General features: G+C 48.6%; 1 protein-coding gene across 4 annotated transcripts in view; it reads left to right on the forward strand.

Annotated features, from left to right (window-relative positions):
* The window catches only part of AFAP1L2 (actin filament associated protein 1 like 2), a 131022-nt gene that overhangs the window by 9758 nt on the left and 102642 nt on the right, over positions 1-18622 (forward strand). The window contains exons 1-2 of one of the 4 annotated variants that reach the window (XM_043475375.1): positions 6044-6322; positions 14328-14381. The exons of 1 other annotated variant lie outside the window; for it this stretch is intronic. In XM_043475375.1, coding sequence (XP_043331310.1) covers positions 6307-6322; positions 14328-14381 — 70 coding nt within the window. In that variant the 5' untranslated portion in view covers positions 6044-6306. Of the gene's footprint in view, positions 1-6043; positions 6323-14327; positions 14382-18622 lie in introns of those variants that run through there. 2 more of the 4 variants (XM_043475377.1, XM_043475379.1) reach the window with 2 other exon arrangements.

Here is an 18622-nt window from a genome sequence, read left to right on the forward strand (position 1 = left end):
AGATCTAAAAAGATGGTGGTTGTTTTCTGATAGTAAATGAGAAATGGATCTTGGAAGTGGGAAAGTGTTAACAGGATTTCAAGAATCCTTTCAATCCTTCAGGCCTTTCAAAATGTTCTGGGAAGCCTTGATGAAGGAGAAAGGCCTCTGGGCTGGGTCTGGAAGGACCAGCTGGGGCTCTGCAGGGGGACGGGAGCTTGGGGAAGGAAGCAGGAAGTACTCTCAGCTTCCAGGCGCAAATGAATGATTCCTCTGCAAGGTGTCCTTATCTGGGGACTCTGAGGAACCTGCAAGGCTGTCAGTTCTAGTTCAGCTGCATTTCTGCCCAAGCCTCATCTGAGAAATGATTATCTTAGCAATCACAGGAAGAGTCAGCGGGAAAAAAAAAAACTCAAGAAGTGAAACCAAGATCAAGACGCTGACCACTGCCCAGGCACCATAATTCAGGCACATTTCGGGGGTTCTGTATGACTTCGGGTGACACGGTGTTGGGACTACCCGGGGAGAAGGGGCCTCTGAGCCCGAGCACAAGCAGCTGGAGGAAGGACTCTCGCTGAACACTGAGCTTGGGTGCTGGTGCACCTGCCAGCCGCTGGTCTGCTTTGGTTGCTACTGGCACCGCTCTGGGTTCTGGCATCCTGAATGCTGGATTTGCTGGTGATTCCCCGTTTCCAAACAGCCCTGAAATGTTCTGCATCAATGGACTGGGAATCTGGGCAGAAGTTAGGAGACAGAAGGGCCTGGAGATAGGCTGGGGCAAGCATTAGGAAAGACAGCATGGGGAGAGGAAAAGACAGAGCAAGGATGCATGTGTCCACCCCCCTCTCCTTGCCCCCTCCCTCGAAGCCTTGGCTGTCTTTATTTCTTTGAAAGTGTTGGTTGTTGGCCACTCAGTCACATCCAACTCTTAGTGACCCCGTGGACTGTAGTCCGCCAGGCTCTCTCCATGGAATTTTCCAGGCAAGAATACTAGAGTGGGTTGCCATTCCCTTCTCCAGGTGATCTTCCTGACCTAGGGATTGAACCCAGGTCTCTTGCATTGTAGGCAGATTCTTTATCCTCTGAGCCACCCAAATATTTATTGTTATTTATTTATTTTAAATTCTGGAGTATTTCAAACATGCTGGCCAGGAGGATCAGTCACCTGAATATTGAACAAACTTTCTACTTCAAAATTCTAGGCCTCGGCTTCTTCAAATGCATCAACAAAACTATGAGAGGGTTGACCCCAGCCAGTGGTCCTCACTATATAAAATAAAATACACTCTTGTAGCAACCACTCGGATTTAAGAAGAAATGTTATCTTCATGGCATGTTGACTCCAGAGTCTTAAAAATACAATGAAACCTACTAGGATGGGAATAATTTTTAAAAATGGAAAATAAAAAGTGTTGATGAGGGTGTGGAGAAACGGGAACCCCTATGCCTTGCTGGTGTGAATGTGAAATGGTGGAGCCTCTGCAAAAACATTTTGGTTAGTTCCTCAGAGAGTTAAGCATGGAATTAACAAATCACCCAGCAGTTATACTCCTAGGTAGCTGGGTCAGAGATGGTGCTCAAATGGGACTGGCTTGGGTCCTGCCCAGTGGTGACCTTGGGCAAGTTCCAAGGTCACCATGTGTGAAATATGGGGAAATGTATATGCTGCCTGGGTGGCTGTGAGAATTAAATAGGATAATTTTATAAAGCTGGGCTCCCCTCCTCATTGCCTCAGCTGGCAATTGCCTCAGCACTTCATGATTGAAGAAACCTTGCTGGTGCCGAGAACTGGTTTAGGAATTAGGGGAGAATCAGCCCTTCTAGCTGATTCCAGACTCTTCCACCCGCACCCAGAGGCCCCAGTCCACCCCCAGCCCTGCTGAACTTGGTGGGAACACCCACCCACTACCTACCCTCCAGATTGGAGGTACTCAATTTGGTTTCAGGACTGCCTGCAACAGAACAGCCCATTAGGGATCCTGTGGTCTATCTGGGGTGGGGTTGGTCAGAGCCCTCAGAAGGTTGAGAAGGTGCAGGAAACCAGATCCTCTGATCCTAGAGGCCAAAAACTCAATGAATTAGAATTTGAATGGGGTGGCTCCTTTATGGAAGTTGCAAAGGGACTAAAGACATGGGGTTAAACTGCATCCAGGACTTGAATGTTCTCTGGTGACTCAGACAGTAAAGAATCTCCCTGCAATATAGGAGACCTGGGTTCAATCCATGAGTTAGGAAGATCCCCTGGAGAAGGGAATGGCTACCCACTCCAGTATTATTGCCTAGAGAATCTCATGGACAAAGGAACCTGGTGGGCTACAATCCATTGGGTTACAAACAGTTGGACACAATTGAGCCACACACACATGCAACTTGGAAAGAGGGGGATGCAGTGCTGAGCCTTCCAAAGCTCTGATTGCTACTGATGGTTTGAAGTAGTGTTTCAGTTTCATTCTTGAAAAGGGTGGTGAAGTCCCATTTTAAATTCATTCTGCTTACATTTCTGATTGATTTCTGTTTGTCTAGAGGCTCTGGGATTTCCCAAGTCTCCGTAGATAAACTAGAGAGGATTTAAGAAGAGGCAATTAAAGGGCTGGAGCTGGGTGGTGGTGTGGGGGGAATGGGGAGAGGGAGCAGGCGTGAGAGATATGGAGCCCCCCGAAGCTTTTTGAGAGGACGGTGCCATTACAGGACGTGCTAACGGAGCTGGCCACCAGAGGACTGACTGGGGTGAGGCCCTGTTAGAACCCTGGGAAAGCCAGGCTGGGGTGTGACACAGCACAGAGTTTGGAACCAGGAAACCTGAATTCTGAATCTGAGTTCTGAAAAAGAGATTACCTCACTTGGTGACTTGGGTGAGGCCCCAAAATCCTCTCATTCATAGGATGGAGATACTTGAATCCTACCTTTTGTATTTAGTGACCTCAGCTAGAGTCAGCCTCTCCCCTCTGGGAGGGTCAGCGGTGACAAAGGCCTGACGGAGGAGGGGGGCTGGACCCTCTAACCTACTGGCCCCAGCTGACAGCTGGAGTTGAAATCTGGTCAGGAGTGAGCGGTCAGCAGACTTGAGGCTGGTCTCATATTGCCAAGCTGCACAACCAGATCACCCTGGAGAACTTGAAAGGAAACCGGGGACCCAGAAATGTCCAGTTGTCTCTGGACACTGTACATGGGAAGGTGGGCACCATGCCTGGCCATCTGCAAGATGAAGAAAGGGAGGGAGGAGGGAGAACATAAAAAAACAAGAGGCCCCCCCATCTTGACCCAGTTCCCAGTCCCTGCTTCCCCGAGGCCCCCTGAACACTATTTCCTGTCCCTTGTTCCCCGAGATGCCCACATGCTTCCTGTTTTCTGAACCCCCATGAGCCCAGTCCACCTGGAAGAGTGGCTGAGAGAACTGAAATAATGTATGGGAGTGACTTTGAGGGCTCAGACCTGGGTCTCTAGGCCTACTCGGAGTTGCTGGGGGCCCTTCACTTTCTGCCCCCAACACCCCAATTTGCTAACACTTATCTGCATCTGATTCGAGGATGCTCATCTCTCTTCCCACTTGTTGTCCCCAGCCCCACCCCACACTCCCAACAGCAGTCCCTCTGCTACCTGGCCTCTGCTCTCTGTAGCGCCTGGTAGCAGCTGGGACCGGACAGGGGCTCAGCTAATAAATAGCTGAGGACTGACTGACTGACTTTATTTTCTGGGGCTCCAAAACCACTGCAGATGGCAACTGCAGCCATGAAATTAAAAGATGCTTCCTCCTTGGAAGAAAAGTTATAACAAACCTAGATAGCACATTAAAAAGCAGAGACATTACTTTACTGACAAAGGTCCGTATAGTCAAAGCTGTGTTTTTTCCAGTAGTCATGTATGGATGTGAGAGTTGAACCATAAAGAAAGCTGAGCACTGAATAATTGATGGTTTTGAACTGTGGTGTTGGAGAAGACACTTGAGAGTCCCTTGGACAGCAAGGAGATCCAACTAGTCCATCCTAAAGGAAATCAACCCTGAATATTCATTGGAAGGACTGATGCTGAAGCTCCAACACTTTGGACACCTGATACAAAGAACTGACTCATTGGAAAAGACCCTGATGCTGGGAGAGATTGAAGACAGGAGGAGAAGGGGATGACAGAGGATGAGATTGTTGGATGGCCTCACCGACTCAATGGACATGAGTTTGAGCAAGCTCCGGGAGTTGGTGATGGACAGGGAAGCCTGGTGTGCTGCAGTCCATGGGGTTGCAAAGAGTCAGACACGACTGAGCGACTGAACTGACTGATGGAGTAGGGACACTTGCCCCCTGGCTACCTAAGTTGCTGAAACTGCAGGGTCTGCCTTGGCCTTTCCATCTCCCTCAAGCCCTGCACTCAGGCACAGAGCCCTGGCCTTGAACTTCTGCCTGTTTCTGCCCCGGTCCTCTCATTCAGGTCTCTACCACCCCAGTGACTTCTCACCTGGCTGGTACGACGGCTTCCTACACTCCACCCTCCACTCAGCTGCCCAGGAAATCTCGGACACCTTCACTTTTCAGGGCTACCCAATCCTCTTAACTTTCAGATCACTCCGTGTTCTGGATCCTGGAGCAGGCCTGTGCCCACCCCTCTAGCCTCACCTTCTCCACTCCTGGGGTCTTCCTTTTGGCTTCAGCAGCACACAACTATTGGACCCTTAAAATGGCTCCCCGCTTTCTCCCTGGAAGGCTGCAGTCACTCTGCCTCTCCTGTCACCAAACTAGCTCTAACTCATCTTTTAAGACTCAGCTCAGACATTTCCTCTTCTAGAAGGTTTAGGAGGCTTCTCCAGGCGGAATCAGGGCCCTCCATTGGATTCCCAGAATCCCTTGTGCTTGGGTCTAACCAGAGCCCTTACCTGGCTGGGCCGTTTTTATTCCCTGATCTAAGACTTCCCAAGACAGTGACAGACAGCCTGGTACTTCGTCAAGCACCAGGAAAGTTTTGTGGGTAAACATGTAGAAGCAGACCACCTGGGCTTAATGTCCGCTGGACTCTCTTTTAGCTGTGTGACTTTGGGCAAGCTGTTTAACCTCTGTAAGCCTCAATTTCTTCACCTACATGGTAGAAATAAAACTACTACTCAGATCACAGGCTTATAGCAAAAATGAAAGGCTATGCATGTACAGCCCTTAGCGTCCCATGCCTGGCCTGCGAGGATAGCTCCACGGATGCCATGGAGAATTTGAGCTGCTAATGGAACCCAGAAAAACATTTCTAAGACTGCTGGGGCAGAAGGTCTCGACACATCAGGGCTAACTCTGCTGTTCCAAGAAGGAATTAGGAAGTCTTTTGGAAAACAGCGGCAGCAGCAACAAATCTTCCTTAAGTGTTCCTTCGAGGAAGTTGGGGGAGACTTGTTGCAAAACCAGGCGTTCGGTACAAACTGTGATTGAATTTTAAAGTGAAAATGGAAGTTTAAAGGAATACATGGATCTTCCTCAGGGGCCGGTGGGGAGGACATGGGCCTGTTGATGGAGGGACCAATGGTCAAAAAAAGGAAGGTAAAAGACGGGAAGTGTGCGGCTTCCTGGCAGCAGTGGTGGAGTTAGAGCCAAGACTGGGCTCCTAAGGAATAGATGCTGCCCCTCGGGGCGGTCCGCGCTTAGCCTGTCCAGGAACGCTGCTCTCCGGGATTTATCTAGGCGGCTCTATAAATTCTAGTCCTGGGCGAACCTGGCACAAGGCGCCCAGGGAACCTGGACTGGGGTAGAAGACAGCAAGTAGACGTCTTTGCGATCGGCTGCCCAGAAATTCTGCGAGAGAGTAGCAGCAAGTCCTGAAGAACTGGGGACGGACTCGGATGCCCCTACCTCCCTCCCCATGTCCCACCTCGAGAAATGCCAAGGACAAAAGTGCGCGGACCCAGGGGTCAAACGGGGGATGGGGGGTGTTCTAGGTACCGCTCAGCCTCCCAACTCAGACCTCAGTCTCCACCTCCTGGTAGTGGGTTCGCAGCCTGGTGGTTGGAAGAAGAGCTCCCATGAGCCGCCCGAGCCCGCCCCTCCCGGGGGCCTCCCCCAGGGTTTGGTCAAGTCTCGGAGCCCGGACGTGAAGCAGCTGGCGCGGGAGCGGGGCTCCGGGCGCGAGCGGACTCGATAGCTGACAGTCGGCCGGGGCCGGCAGCGGAGTTCCCCCGCGGGGGCGACGCGCCGGGCGGGGACCGGGTCCGGGGCCGGGCGCGGCAGCCGCGCCAGGAGGTCCGGGCGTGAGCGTGACCTCACGGGGAGGGGCCAGCGCGGCGGCCCTGGGCTTGGAGCCGAGCGCCGAGAGCGCAGCGCCGCCCGAGCCGAGCCGCGAGGAGCGCACGCCGCGGCCCCGATGGAGCGGTTCAAAGGTGAGGACGCGGGGTCCCGGGGCGGCGCGCCCCCAACCCCTTCCCGCCCCGCACGGCGCTAGAAAGCGGGGTCGAGAGTAGCGGGGGCCGTCACCGGGTGCGCCTCGCGTTCCTCCGGGGCTCAGGTGAGCCAGGCCGGCTACCCTCGCCCAGCCCGGACCTGTGCCGAAGATCTTTTGATCCTCCCAGGCGCGGAGGGCGGGGGGTCGGCGTGACGAGGCTTCTCACCTGTTGGAGGGCCGGGGGTGCACATGGAGACCCACCTTCTAAGCCCCGGGCACCCCGGAAAGATGCCAGGGACCGAGGAGTTCCCGAGTGAGGTCGGAAGAGTGAGGGGCTGCTTGGGGGGCGAAAGGGCAGGTAGTCGGGTTTTCTGAAGCGGGCGCCAGTCAGAGTGGAGGGCTTCTTGAAGACCCCGAAAAAAAGCTTGCGAGGGGATGCGCTTGGGCAGTGGGGTGGGGTGGGGTGGGCGCGCAGCTCGGCTCCCGGCTTGGTCGGGCCACCCCAATCGTGCGGGTGCTCCGGTAACTGCCTTTTCCTCAGGCAGGGGCGGGGTGCAGGGATTCGGGGCCAAGTAGGGTGCCCGGCAGGTGGAGCGCGTCCCAGCCCGAAGGCTTAGCTCCGGCGCAGCGGAGCAAGTTTCGGAGTTGGCCTGGGCCCGGGTATCTCGGCCAAACCCTCCTGGGCGGCTGGCCGGCCTGGGTTGTGTTGATTGTGCCCGGCTGGCACCCGAACTCAGAGCCCCTGCCCACCCCACCCCCGGGGCGGTGGGGGGAGGCTGGAGTCTAGAAGCCTCCGATGGCGCACGGCACATCTTTTGGTTCTGGAAAAGGTTAAAGAGCTGCCCGTTAATCGTGACGCTGTGGGGGACCCCCTTCGCCCAACTCCTTTCCTTTGGGGAAACTTCTTGCATTTTCTTGGTCTCTCTCTACCAAACCTGCAAAAGGAAGTACTGTTTCTGTATTTATTTTCTCCTGGGAAAGAGTAATATAGAAAAACGCTCAGATTCCCAAGGAATCTCTCTCTCAGTGGTTTCTCATTTCTGAACTGACATAAATTTTAGGGCTCAGCTGTGGTTCTCTAAACTAACTTGGATCTTTTGATTTTTCTCATGGTTTTTTTCTCATCTGTGTCAGCTGGTTACAGGTGAGGAAGGGTCTTTGCCAAGAGCACAGAAGACAGCTGGGGAGACAGGGTTAACTTCGCTGGCAACCTTCCTTTTTTTTTTTTTTTCCCTGTGAACCCTCCCTGGAGCCTCTCTCACATTTCTAACCGGGTGTTTTTTTTTTTTTTTTTTCTCAAATTCTGCTGAGATCACGTCAGTTTTGTGCCTGGATGGCTGAATGCGTCCTTCTGTAGTCTCTGAACACTTGAGGCCACAGCCCCTCTCCTCCTAAAATGGCAGTTTGCTGCTCCCTGCCCCACTGGGCCCCCTCCGCCCTCTGGGAGGGACCCTCACAGGGAATTCGATCCTTGAGCTGTCTCTCTGAGGAACCCTTCCAGCTCAAGAGTCTGCCCTTCCTGAATTGTGTCTGCTCCTGATGGAAGGTCCAAGTTGCAAGCTACTTTCTCTCAAATCAGGATGTTAATCCTTCCGAGTTTAGGGCAAATGATAACAGTTTGGGTCTTTCCAAACGCCCAGTGATTATCAGAAGGTTTTTGTCTTAATAGCTTTTGACTTGGCCCTTAACCTGAGGAAGTCTTTTTAGTTATCTTTTTCTCTTGGGAGTTTAAAATCCTCCCACCCTCAAAGATCCCTGAATGGTTTATGCCAGCTGAAGGAAATTTTAGTTGCCAGTTCAGAGTGTTTATGTTTTGGGTAACGCATGCATCGGTTTCCTCATTTTGCAGTAAATCAAGCACAGCCAGTGATAAGGGAATACACTTGAGAATTATCTGGGTTGCAGGGGGCTCATTTAGTGTTTGATTCTGGAGAAAATTCTCCAAGGTTCTCTAGTGAATGCTACTAATCTGTTTACTGCACCTTTCAGCTAAGGAATCTGGGAATTTCCCTGCCCCGCCTTGCCAGAGATTGTAGAAATCCCCATTCACTGAAAAAGCTGAGTTGTATGTTGAACAGTCTCTGAATTGAAAGGTTGACCTGTGCAAAATTAAGTTTTGTTGTTGTTGTTCAGTTGTTAAGTCCCGTCCAACTCTTTGTGACCCCATGGACTGCAGCATGCCAGGCTTCCCTGTCCTTCACTATCTCCCAGAGTTTGCTCAAATTAATGTCCATTGCATCAGAGATGCCATCCAACCGCCTCATCCTCTGTTGTCCAATTCTTTCTGTTGCCTTCAATTTTTCCTGACATCAGGGTTTTTACCAATGAGTTGGCTCCTCGCATCAGGTGGCCAAAGTGTTGGAGCTTCAGCATCAGTTCTTTCAATGAACATTCAGAGTTGATTTCCTATAGGATTGATTAGATTGATCTCCTTGCAGTTCAAGGGGCAAGGGACTCTCAAAAGTATTCTCCCGCACCACAATTTGAAAGCATCAGTTCTTTGGCGCTCAACCTTCTTCATGGTCTGACTCTCACATTGTTACATGACTACTGGAAAAGCCATAGCTTAGACAATGTGGACCTTTGTCAGCAAAATGATGTCTTTGCTTTTTAATACATTGTCTAGATTTGACATAGCTTTTTTCCCAAGGAGCAAGTGTCTTAATTTCATGGTGGCAGTGACTGTCCGCAGTGATTTTGGAGCCCAAGGAAATAAAATCTATCACTGCTTCCAGTTTTCCCCTTTTACTTGCCATGAAGTGATGGGACAGGATACCATTATCTTAGTTTTTTAAATGTTGAGTTTTCAGCCGGCTTTTTCACTTTCCTCTTTCCCCCTCATCAAGAGGCTCTTTAGTTCCCCCTTCACTTTCTGCCCTTACAGTGGTGTCATCTGCATATCTGAGGTTCTTATTTCTCTGAGCAATATTGATTCCAGCTTGTGATTTATTCAGCTCTGTATTTTGCATGATGTAATCTGCATGTAAGTTAAACAAACAGGGTCACCATATACAGCCTTGTCATACTTCTTTCCCAATTTTGAACCAGTCAGTTGTTCCATGTAAGGTTCTAACAGTTGCTTCTTGACCCACATACAGGTTTCTCAGGAGACAGGTAAGGTGATCTGGTATTCCTACCTCTTTAAGACTTTGTTGTGATCCACACAGTCATAAGCTTTTATGTAGTCAATGAAGCAGGGGTAGGTATTTTTCTGGAATTTCTTTGCATTCTCTGTGATCCAGCGAATGTTGGCATTTGATCTCTGGTTCTTCTGCCTTTCCTAAACCCACTTTGTACATCTGGAAGTTCTCATTTCATGTACTACTGAAGCCTATCTTAAAGGATTTTGAGCATGACCTTACTAGCATGTGAAATGAGTGCACTTTTACAGTAGTTTGAACATTTTTTGGCACTGCCCTTCTTTGGGATTAGAATGAAAACTGACCTTTTCCAGTCCTGTGGCCACTGCTGAGTTTTTCCAAATTTGCTGACCTATTGAGTGTGGCACTTTAACAACATCATTTTTAGGATTTGAAATAGCTCAGCTGTAATTCCATTACCTCCACTAGCTTTGTTTGCAGTAATGCAAACAAAAAATCTCAAAAACGATAAAATGATCTTGGTTCCTTTCCAAGGCAAACCATTCAGCATCACAGTAATCCAAGTCTGTGCTCCAATTACTGATACTGAAGAAGCTGAAGTTGACTGGTTCTATGAAGACCTACAAGACCTTCTAGAACTAACACCAGAAAAAGATGTCTTTTTCATCATAAGGGATTGGAATGCTAATGTAGAAAGTCAAGAGATACTGGGAGTAACAGGCAAGTTTGGCCTTGGAGTACAAAATGAAGCATGGCAAAGGTTAACAGAATTTTGTCAAGAGAACGCACTGGTCATAGCAAACATGCTTTTCCAACAACACAAGAGATGACTCTCTACATGGACATCACAAAATGGTCAGTACCAAAATCAGATTGATTATATTCTTCGCAGTAGAAGATGGAGAAGCTCTATATAGTCAGCAAAAACAAGGCCTGGAACTGACTGTGACTCAGATCATCAGCTCCTTATTGCAAAATTTAGACTTCAATTGAAGAAAGTAGAGAAAACCACTAGTCCATTCAGGTATGACTTAAATCCCTTATTATTATTATACAGTGGAGGTAACGAATTGAGTCAAGGGATTAGCTCTGATAGACAGAGTGCCTGAAGAACTATGGACAGAGGATTATAACATTGTACAGGAGGCAGTGACCAAAACCATCCCAAAGAAAAAAATGCAAGAAGGCAAAGTGATTGTCCAAGGAGACTTTACAAATAGCTGAGGAAAGAAGAGAAGCAAGGGCAGGGGAGATAGGGAAAGATATACCCAACTGAATGCAGAGTTCCAGAGAATAGCAAGGAGAGATAAGAAGGCCTTCTTAAATGAACAATGCAAGGAAGTAGAGGAAAACAATAGAATAGGAAAGACTAGAGATCTCTTCAAGAAAACTAGAGATACCAAGAGAACATTTCATGCAAAGATGGGCTCAGTAAAGGACAGAAATGGTATGGACCTAACAGAATCAGAAGAGATCAAGAAGAGGTGGCAAGAATACACAGAAGAACTGTACATAAAGGTCTTAATGACCATGCTAACCACGATGGTTTGGTCACTTATCTAGAGCCAGACATCCTGGATTGTGAAGTCAAATGGGCGTTAGGAAGCATTACTGCAAACAAAGTAAATTTAAGTATGTTGGTTCCAATCTTCCATTAACCAGTGCAACCTCTAGTATCTGAGTCTCCTCTTGCCTGTCAGAGATTGAGGACCTTTTTCTTTCAAAGGTAAGATTGAATAATTATGAAATGACTATGCACAGGGTGGTTTTAACAGCAAAATTAAATTGAAGTGCAAGATGTACTTGGAGTCTCAGAACATTTGTAAAAATTGTAAAGAATTGTTTGTAATACTTTTAAGAATAGGTAAATTGCTTCATCACCATCTCCAGAATCTCAAAATGTTTTCTCTTATTTGTAAATCTCACAAATCAGTCAGTGCAGGAGAAACTGTTTTCCATATTCCCCAGTCTGCATGTTACTTATTGTGTATCTCCAAAACTAGCCTATCATTTTTAGGCTCTGGGCTGATTTTTCCATTGTTTCTTAAGATGTAAAGAGATGTCTGGAGGTAAAGAGCCATTGGAATATCACCTGGTGTATAATGCAGAAATACTTCCAGGCTTTTTCCTCATCCTTTCTAAGTCATTCTGCTAGACAGCCATGGTTCTCCTAAGCAAAACCAAGGTGGTAGAGGAAGAAGTGTGTGGGGGTGTCTTCCTCAGAGAGGTAGAGCTTTTTTAAGAGTTGTCCTCGAAAGTGATGGTAGAATTGCTGTATTTTGCATGTGAATTTCTTTGGTATTGTCTAAGCTGTGCTAAGCCCTACGGGGTACTTTGAGATGGTTCCCATCCTTGGGTGTTTACATATTTATGAACCTCATAAGAGCATCCTTGTGTCCCTGTGGGTGAGCCCATTGGCTGAACTCGCACCATGTGGTCAAGGATTCCGGTTCCTACTGCTCTTCCAGCTGGTGAGCGTGTCCAGGGCCAAATGTGACTGACCTACTATCTGTGGATTGCACTTGGAAGTCCATGCCAAAGCTTCCTGAAATTGCATCACACTTGGAGCCATACATGCACAGTTGAGATAGTCACTTTAATTTGGATCACAGTAATTGGTCAAAAGTGTATCATCCCTTTCCTGTGTTCTTTGTGAGTCAGATCACCTGATTGCCAGGAGAGGGCACTTAATTCTTGGGCACTGGAAGATAGAGATGAGCTGTAAAGAGTCAAGCCAGTAAAACTACTTGAAAGCTCATGTGGGAATCATGTGATCTGTGGCCAGGGAAGGTCTGAAAAAGGAAATCTAATTAAAAAGGATGAACAGATTGATAGTGTTCGTTTCACCTTCAGAAGCATCATCTGAATTTGTTGTTCTTCCTTGTCGAGGAGCTCAGGTTTTTCCAGTTGAATTTCTACTTAAGGCAAAGGGTCTTAACTTTAGACACATGTTGCAGATATTCAGGGAGCCTTAAAAAATATGACCCCCATCCAAGACATTCTGGGAGAAGGAAATGGCAATCCCCTCCAGTATTCTTGCCTGAAAAATTCCATTGACAGAAGTACCTGGTGCGCTATGGTCCATGGGATTGCAGAGTCAGACACTGAATGTGCACATGCATACACACACACACACACACACACAACATTCTGATTTAATTGGCTTAAGGGTTCAGCTTAGGTGGTGTGTTCTAAGGTGTAGCCAAAACAACGAGAGCCTTTGAAAAAAAGTATATAACACTTTCCTCACCTGGAAAATTAAGAGCAAGTGTGGAGTGAAGCAGATACCTCTTCCATACTTACATGGTGTGGTTTAACCAAATCTTGTGATGGTGCAGAAATCTAACATAATTGCTCAAAGCTTTTAAAGGCTTTGAAAGGCTGTGGGAAAGCTACTGAAGAACAATCTCCGATGTGATGCTTCCGAATCCTAAGCTCAGGGTTTGCTCATGATTGTACTTGACCTTGAACCCTCCTGACTTTGAAGCTCTTTGTGTGGGAGCCCTCGATGCTTTGGCAATGAAGTGGTCTGAAACAAATCCTGAGAGGTCACCTTTGGTGCTGAAAGGCCAGGAGTGGTGGGGGGAATTCTGCTCTGGGACCCCTGCCCTTTACAGAAGGGGCGAGAGCTCTCGGAACTGGGCTGGTTCCAAAGCCCCATTAAAGGGCAAGAAGGGCCAAGGAGCTTCAAAGCTGAGGAAGCTGTGCCAGTTTTCTTCCAAATCCCTTTAATGATGGGAAGCGTTTCTCTAAAGACTTCTGTCATCCAGAGATGGGAGGCTTTCCCCAAGCTGAGGGAAGATGGCACTTCTTCCCAGAGCCCAGACGGAAATGGGAGGGAGAACAGTCAGGATGCAAGGAAGAGGCAGCTCTTTGGGAACCTGGAGCCCCACGGGTCCTGCTTGGCTGGGTGAGTCACTCCCCAGGCCTCAGTATCCCCTTCTAGGAAACAGTCTCCAGCATTTGCCCATCCGGTTTTCCGAGCACTCTTCAGTGCTTGCTCTGTGGTCGCTGAGGAATCTCTGGAGGGTGAATGTGCCCTGGGGAGGGGAGGGAAGTGAGAGAGGGAATGTGGCTAGCCCAGTAAACGTCAGTTTAGGATTGTGATTCTTATAAATAAAACCAATTTCCTGTTGAGAGAGGAGCACGGCAGCCTTGGTGGGAAAGAGGATGCTATCAGCTGTGCGAGGAATTTGTGGCTCAAGGACTTTTGTGTGAACGTGTCTCCGAAGCCTGGAGCCTCTCTAAGACGTGGGATTATCCGCTCCTATTTGAGAGACAGGTCCACTGAGATGAAAGAGATTAACTCAGAAAGTCAGAACCCAGATAAGAGATCCCCGAGAAATGAGTTTCTAAAGGGTAGATTCCTGTTCTAATAACAGCAAGGGCTTATTGAGAAAGAAGAGCTCAGAACAATTTCAGGCTCTTTCCTTATCAGTGTCCTCTTAGCCAGGAAGTGATTAAGCCACTCAGGGAAACTCTTCTGTCTTCAGGCCCACATGCCGCCCCTTCCAGGAAGCCTTCCCTGAGTTGCTCTGTGTTCCCTCACTATTTTAGGTACAGCACATCACAAGTGCTCAGAAACTATTTGTTGAATTCAAGTCACATTGTCTTATCATTATATGTCTCTATGTCTGTCTGCCTGGAAACCCATTCAAAACACGGCTGTCTGTCTCCTCCAAGGATGGCTCCCTCTCAGCCCTAGTACACCGCCAGGTGACATAGTAAGTGTCTGGGACATGACGGGGGAATGAGCGAAGGAATGAATTCCAGGCCGCAGGAGCCCTGGGCACCAAGGGAAATAAGGCGTGATCTCAAAGCCAGATTCCAGACGTGGAGCTTGCAGGCCCACAGTGGCCGCCCGTGGCTTTCTCGACTTGAGCCTGTTTCTGTCTGTTCCAGCACAGGGGTGTTGCTGTCTGGTGGTGCAGAGAAGGATGCTGCAGGCTTCTGCTTGTGAGTATGAGCCTGTCTGTGCCCCCTGCAGCAGCTCACCCGGCCTCCAGGGCTCCCGAGGGCACAGACCTGGCTCTGCCCATGCTCTGGACCGATTTCTGAGGGGTGCTGGGGAGCTGGGCACGGGCCTGGGCACTCCGGGGCTCAGGGTTCTAATCTGGCCTTGGCCACTAACTCACTGTGTGACCTTGGGCAAGTCAATTAATCCCTCTTAGCCTTGCTTCCTCATCCGTACGAATGAGGATAAAGATTACTAACTGCTGCTTGGTGGAATAACTTGTAAGGGGCAATTTTATATTAATTCAAGGGAGCAGATACCCGGAAACCTCTGACATGGTTCTGACCCCTCCAGTTCCTGCCTTCTTTGGGGGGGGGGGCTGGGTGGTCCTCACAGTTAATTTAGTACCAGCTGTGCCCCTATGCTTCTGGAAAATCTGAGCTAGGGATGCTTAGTCTGTTCCCAGGCAGCCTGGCTTCTCAGAGCAGCTATGTAATTCCCTCGAGGTCAGCTGGAAGGGCAAGGAATTCCTCTGCTGTCTCACTAAGTTTATATAGGAGAGGCCCTTGCATTCTAACAAGAACTTCAAGCTCTTTACTAATTTTCTGTCGCTTGACTCTCACCTTCTCCCTGAAAGTGAAAGTCGCTCAGTGGTGTCTGACTCTTTGTGACCCCCTGGACTGTAGCCACCAGGCTCCTCTGTTCATGGAATTCTCCAGGCAAGAGCACTGGAGTAGGTTGCCATGCCTTCCTCCAGGGAATCATCCTGACCCAGGATCGAACCTGCGTCTCCCAAATTGCAGGCAGATTCTTTACCATCTGAGCCACCAGGGAAGCCCTTGGTCTCAAACTAATGAAAAACTCCACTCAAAGGGAGGAGTAAGGAGAATGCATAGAAAAAGTCAAGAACATGCATTGCATTACCATGGACGCACTGTACTGGTTATAAACCAGATGAGCCCAGCATATTCTCATGTCCTGTCTCTCTGCAGGCCTTAAATATCGGCCGGAGAGGGCGAGGGGGAAGTGGTGCTGACAGCAACAGAAGCCCTGTGCTGTTTTTTTCCTAAACACATCCCTGAGCTCTTCTCTCACTTCCTTGAGCCCCTCCCTTGGACTTCAAAGACAGCAACAGGCCTATTGAGTGTGGTCAGATCGGTCCCAGCATATTGCCAATTGACTGCCTGCTCCTGATTCAGTGGGGGAAGGATGGTTGGCTCTCAGCTCTGAGAGAGCAACCTTCTGCTCCCAGGAGGAATCTGAGTGGGGCCATATGCATTCCTGCCCTTGGAGGTGGCTTTCCCAAGGAGGGTGACCAGCTGTCGCAGTTTACCCAGGACTTTACGGGTTTTGCCACTGAAAGTGCCACGTCCCAGGAAATCCCTCAGTCTCGGACAGACTGGAGTTGGTGGGTCAGGTCACCTTGTTCCCAAGCCTCAGCTTTGTTAAAAGGCTCAACCAAACGTGGTTACTCCACGGCAAAGATGAACAGAGCCAGTTATTTCATCTCTTTGATAAAAAGCAAAAGTCCAGAGCTTAAAAACCAGCACTTAGTAACTTAGTTTGTAGCTGCATGATACCACCAGTGTCCTAAGAAAGAGAAGCCAGACTTGAAAAGCCTACACACTGTGTGATTCCATTTGTGTGACTTTCTGGAAAAGGCCAAACTGTCCGAAAGGAAAACAGGTCAGTAGTTGCTAGGGCTGGGACAAAGGCTTCACCACAAAGGAGCTTGAAGGAAATTTCTAAAATGATAGAAATCTTCATTTCTTGAATCTGTATGGCAGTGATGGTTCTATAGTTCTAGAACTGTGCAGTCAACAGGGCAGTTTTGTTTTCGCCCTTTGTGTAAATTATACCTCCAGAAAGCTGACTTAAAACAAACCCTAGCCATTTATGACACTGTGGTATAAGATGAAGAATCCATTGAGCATGTGGTTAGCTGTCATGGGTTGTAAATAGAATCTGAGGTCTTGGTGTGGTCGTGCCTGCAGCCATCTGGAGGTGCAGCAGAAGGTGAAGAATTCTGGTACAAAATGACTACTTGATGGTAACTTCCATGCAAGAGACTTATCTGTGAGGCACAACCAGGGTGATGGTGGAAGCTCTTCTTCTATTGAGAGAAAAGGAAAAACCCAGGCAACAGATGTGCCCAGGAAGGTCATGGAATATTGAAGCCTTCGCTCCGGGTTCCCACCCTGGGAACTCTTCTGCTACACACACATGGCTCTAATGTATTAACTTTGGCAGCCTTTCTGCTCCAAGTTTGTTTTTTTTTTTCACCAATAAAGTTATTGAATTGGAATTGAGTACCCAAGTCTGCACCATAATTATTTCCCGGCCAACCTTTTGTTTTTGGCAGTCCTGCGTGTCTATGCTAGATAGGATTGATTCTGAGGAGGGAGAATGCACAATTTAGCAAATGAACGCACCTAGCCTCGTGCCAGGTAAGGGGTTAGAAAGATAACCCCTTGTTGGAAACAAGCCGTCTTGTTTCCAACAAGACTTAGCGACTGAACAACAATAACTCTTGTTTCCAAGCAGGGAAAAACCTTGTGAGGCATAACCAGCACTAGTCCTTGCTCACCAGCCCAGGAGGCGGGGTATGGAATCCCACAAAAATAAGGAAGTATTAATCTGGTGGCCCTAATGGAATCCGAAGAGCTTAGTGGTTTCCCATTTCTTAAAAACTCAAACCCCAAGTCGAATTGGCTTGCTTTTCAGGTGGACGGTGTCTGGCTCTATGACCCCGGTAGCTGACTCTGTGTCTTCTCCTTTTTGTTAAGTACAGCGGGTTGGAAGGCTGTAGAACCTTCATCCAGGAGGACCGTGTGGGCCCAGATGACTTTCAACCATGAATCACGCTGTAGAATTTCACACACGCAACTCTTCTTAATCATAAGTGTGTCCAGGACACTAATTACCCACAGAAGCTGTTCCACCTGTTCTTAGGGGTATTTAGGAAGAATTCCTGAATAATAAACAGAATAATAATCGAATAATTGTAGTCCTTCGTCCTAATGGTCTCAACTATGTTGGAGGACACTAGCGAGAGTGGGAAAGAGGCAGGAAATACTTGTGCATATTTGCAGTGAATCTTCCCCGATACGTTGTCAGGCCTGGCTTGTGGTGAGCTTTGCGGCTGCCCAAGGGCTCACTTCTAGGTTGAGTGCAAACATGAGTATTAGTCTGAGCTCTGCAGAGAAACTGGGAATGCATGGGTGGGGAATTTCCAGATACTTCCTTACCTGAACTGCAAAGTGTTACCACCGTCTCCCTGGGCTAACTTGGCATGCTGGCATTTTTGGGGGTTCTGTCTTAGCCTTTCTCTTAGACCAACAAATAGGAATCCTGCCACTTCCTTCCATCCTCCATACCCCCCTTCCTCTCTCCCAGTTTTTACACAACAGGATTTATTCATGTTAACTGTATTCAAGTCCCCAGATGGGGGAGAAAAAAGATTGTGTTGAATGAGCTTATTGTTTGGAGACTTCACTGACTTCTTTTATTTAATACCCAAAGTCCTAGAACATATTGAGCTGATTTACTAAAATTCAAATACGGGCCTTTAGGAAGGAACTCGGAGGGTGCTGGATGTCCCTCATAGCAGGGCTAGGACCTATTGGGTGGAGGGTTTGCCGGGGACATCCTGTCTTCATCTTCATGCTCTTGGGTCTCCTTGGGGGCAAATATTCCCATTTATAATCCCGGATTTCTTATGAGCCTGAGATGATCACCACCCTACTGCCCTTTGCATTGTTGGACCTTTTGTGGTATCCCCTTCTAGCACTTTTTTTTGGACACAGTGAAGATGGTCACCACCACTAGATACTTCCATCAGCAGAGCCACCCCCCACCGTGGCTTCTGCTTGACAGTTTCCTGCACCAGTGGAAGGAAATGAAGGGTGGTGGTGTGGCACAGCTTGGGCAGAAGCACCAAGTGTCAGACAGCCTATGACTTAAATGCCTGATGCAGCGCAGCTGGCCCGTGACCGTCAGGGCAGAGTTGGATGGCATGTCTTTTGGCATGTTTCGGAGATGGGGGTCTCTGTGAGGGATTTTGCTGGAGCTGTGGCTGAGGGTCATGGTGTGTCTGCCAGTCCAGTGTGGTTGCCTAGGTTCAGTGATAGTGGGGTGTCTGGAGCCCTTGAGGGTTTCCTGAGAGTCCCGCGGTACCAGAGCTGGGCTGAGACTCGTGTCTCACTGGAGACAGTGGAAGTCTTTCCCTGGTCCCAGTCAGTAA

The sequence above is a fragment of the Cervus canadensis genome, chromosome 8 (assembly GCF_019320065.1).
Source record: "Cervus canadensis isolate Bull #8, Minnesota chromosome 8, ASM1932006v1, whole genome shotgun sequence".
In the NCBI taxonomy this organism is placed as follows: Eukaryota; Metazoa; Chordata; class Mammalia; order Artiodactyla; family Cervidae; genus Cervus; species Cervus canadensis.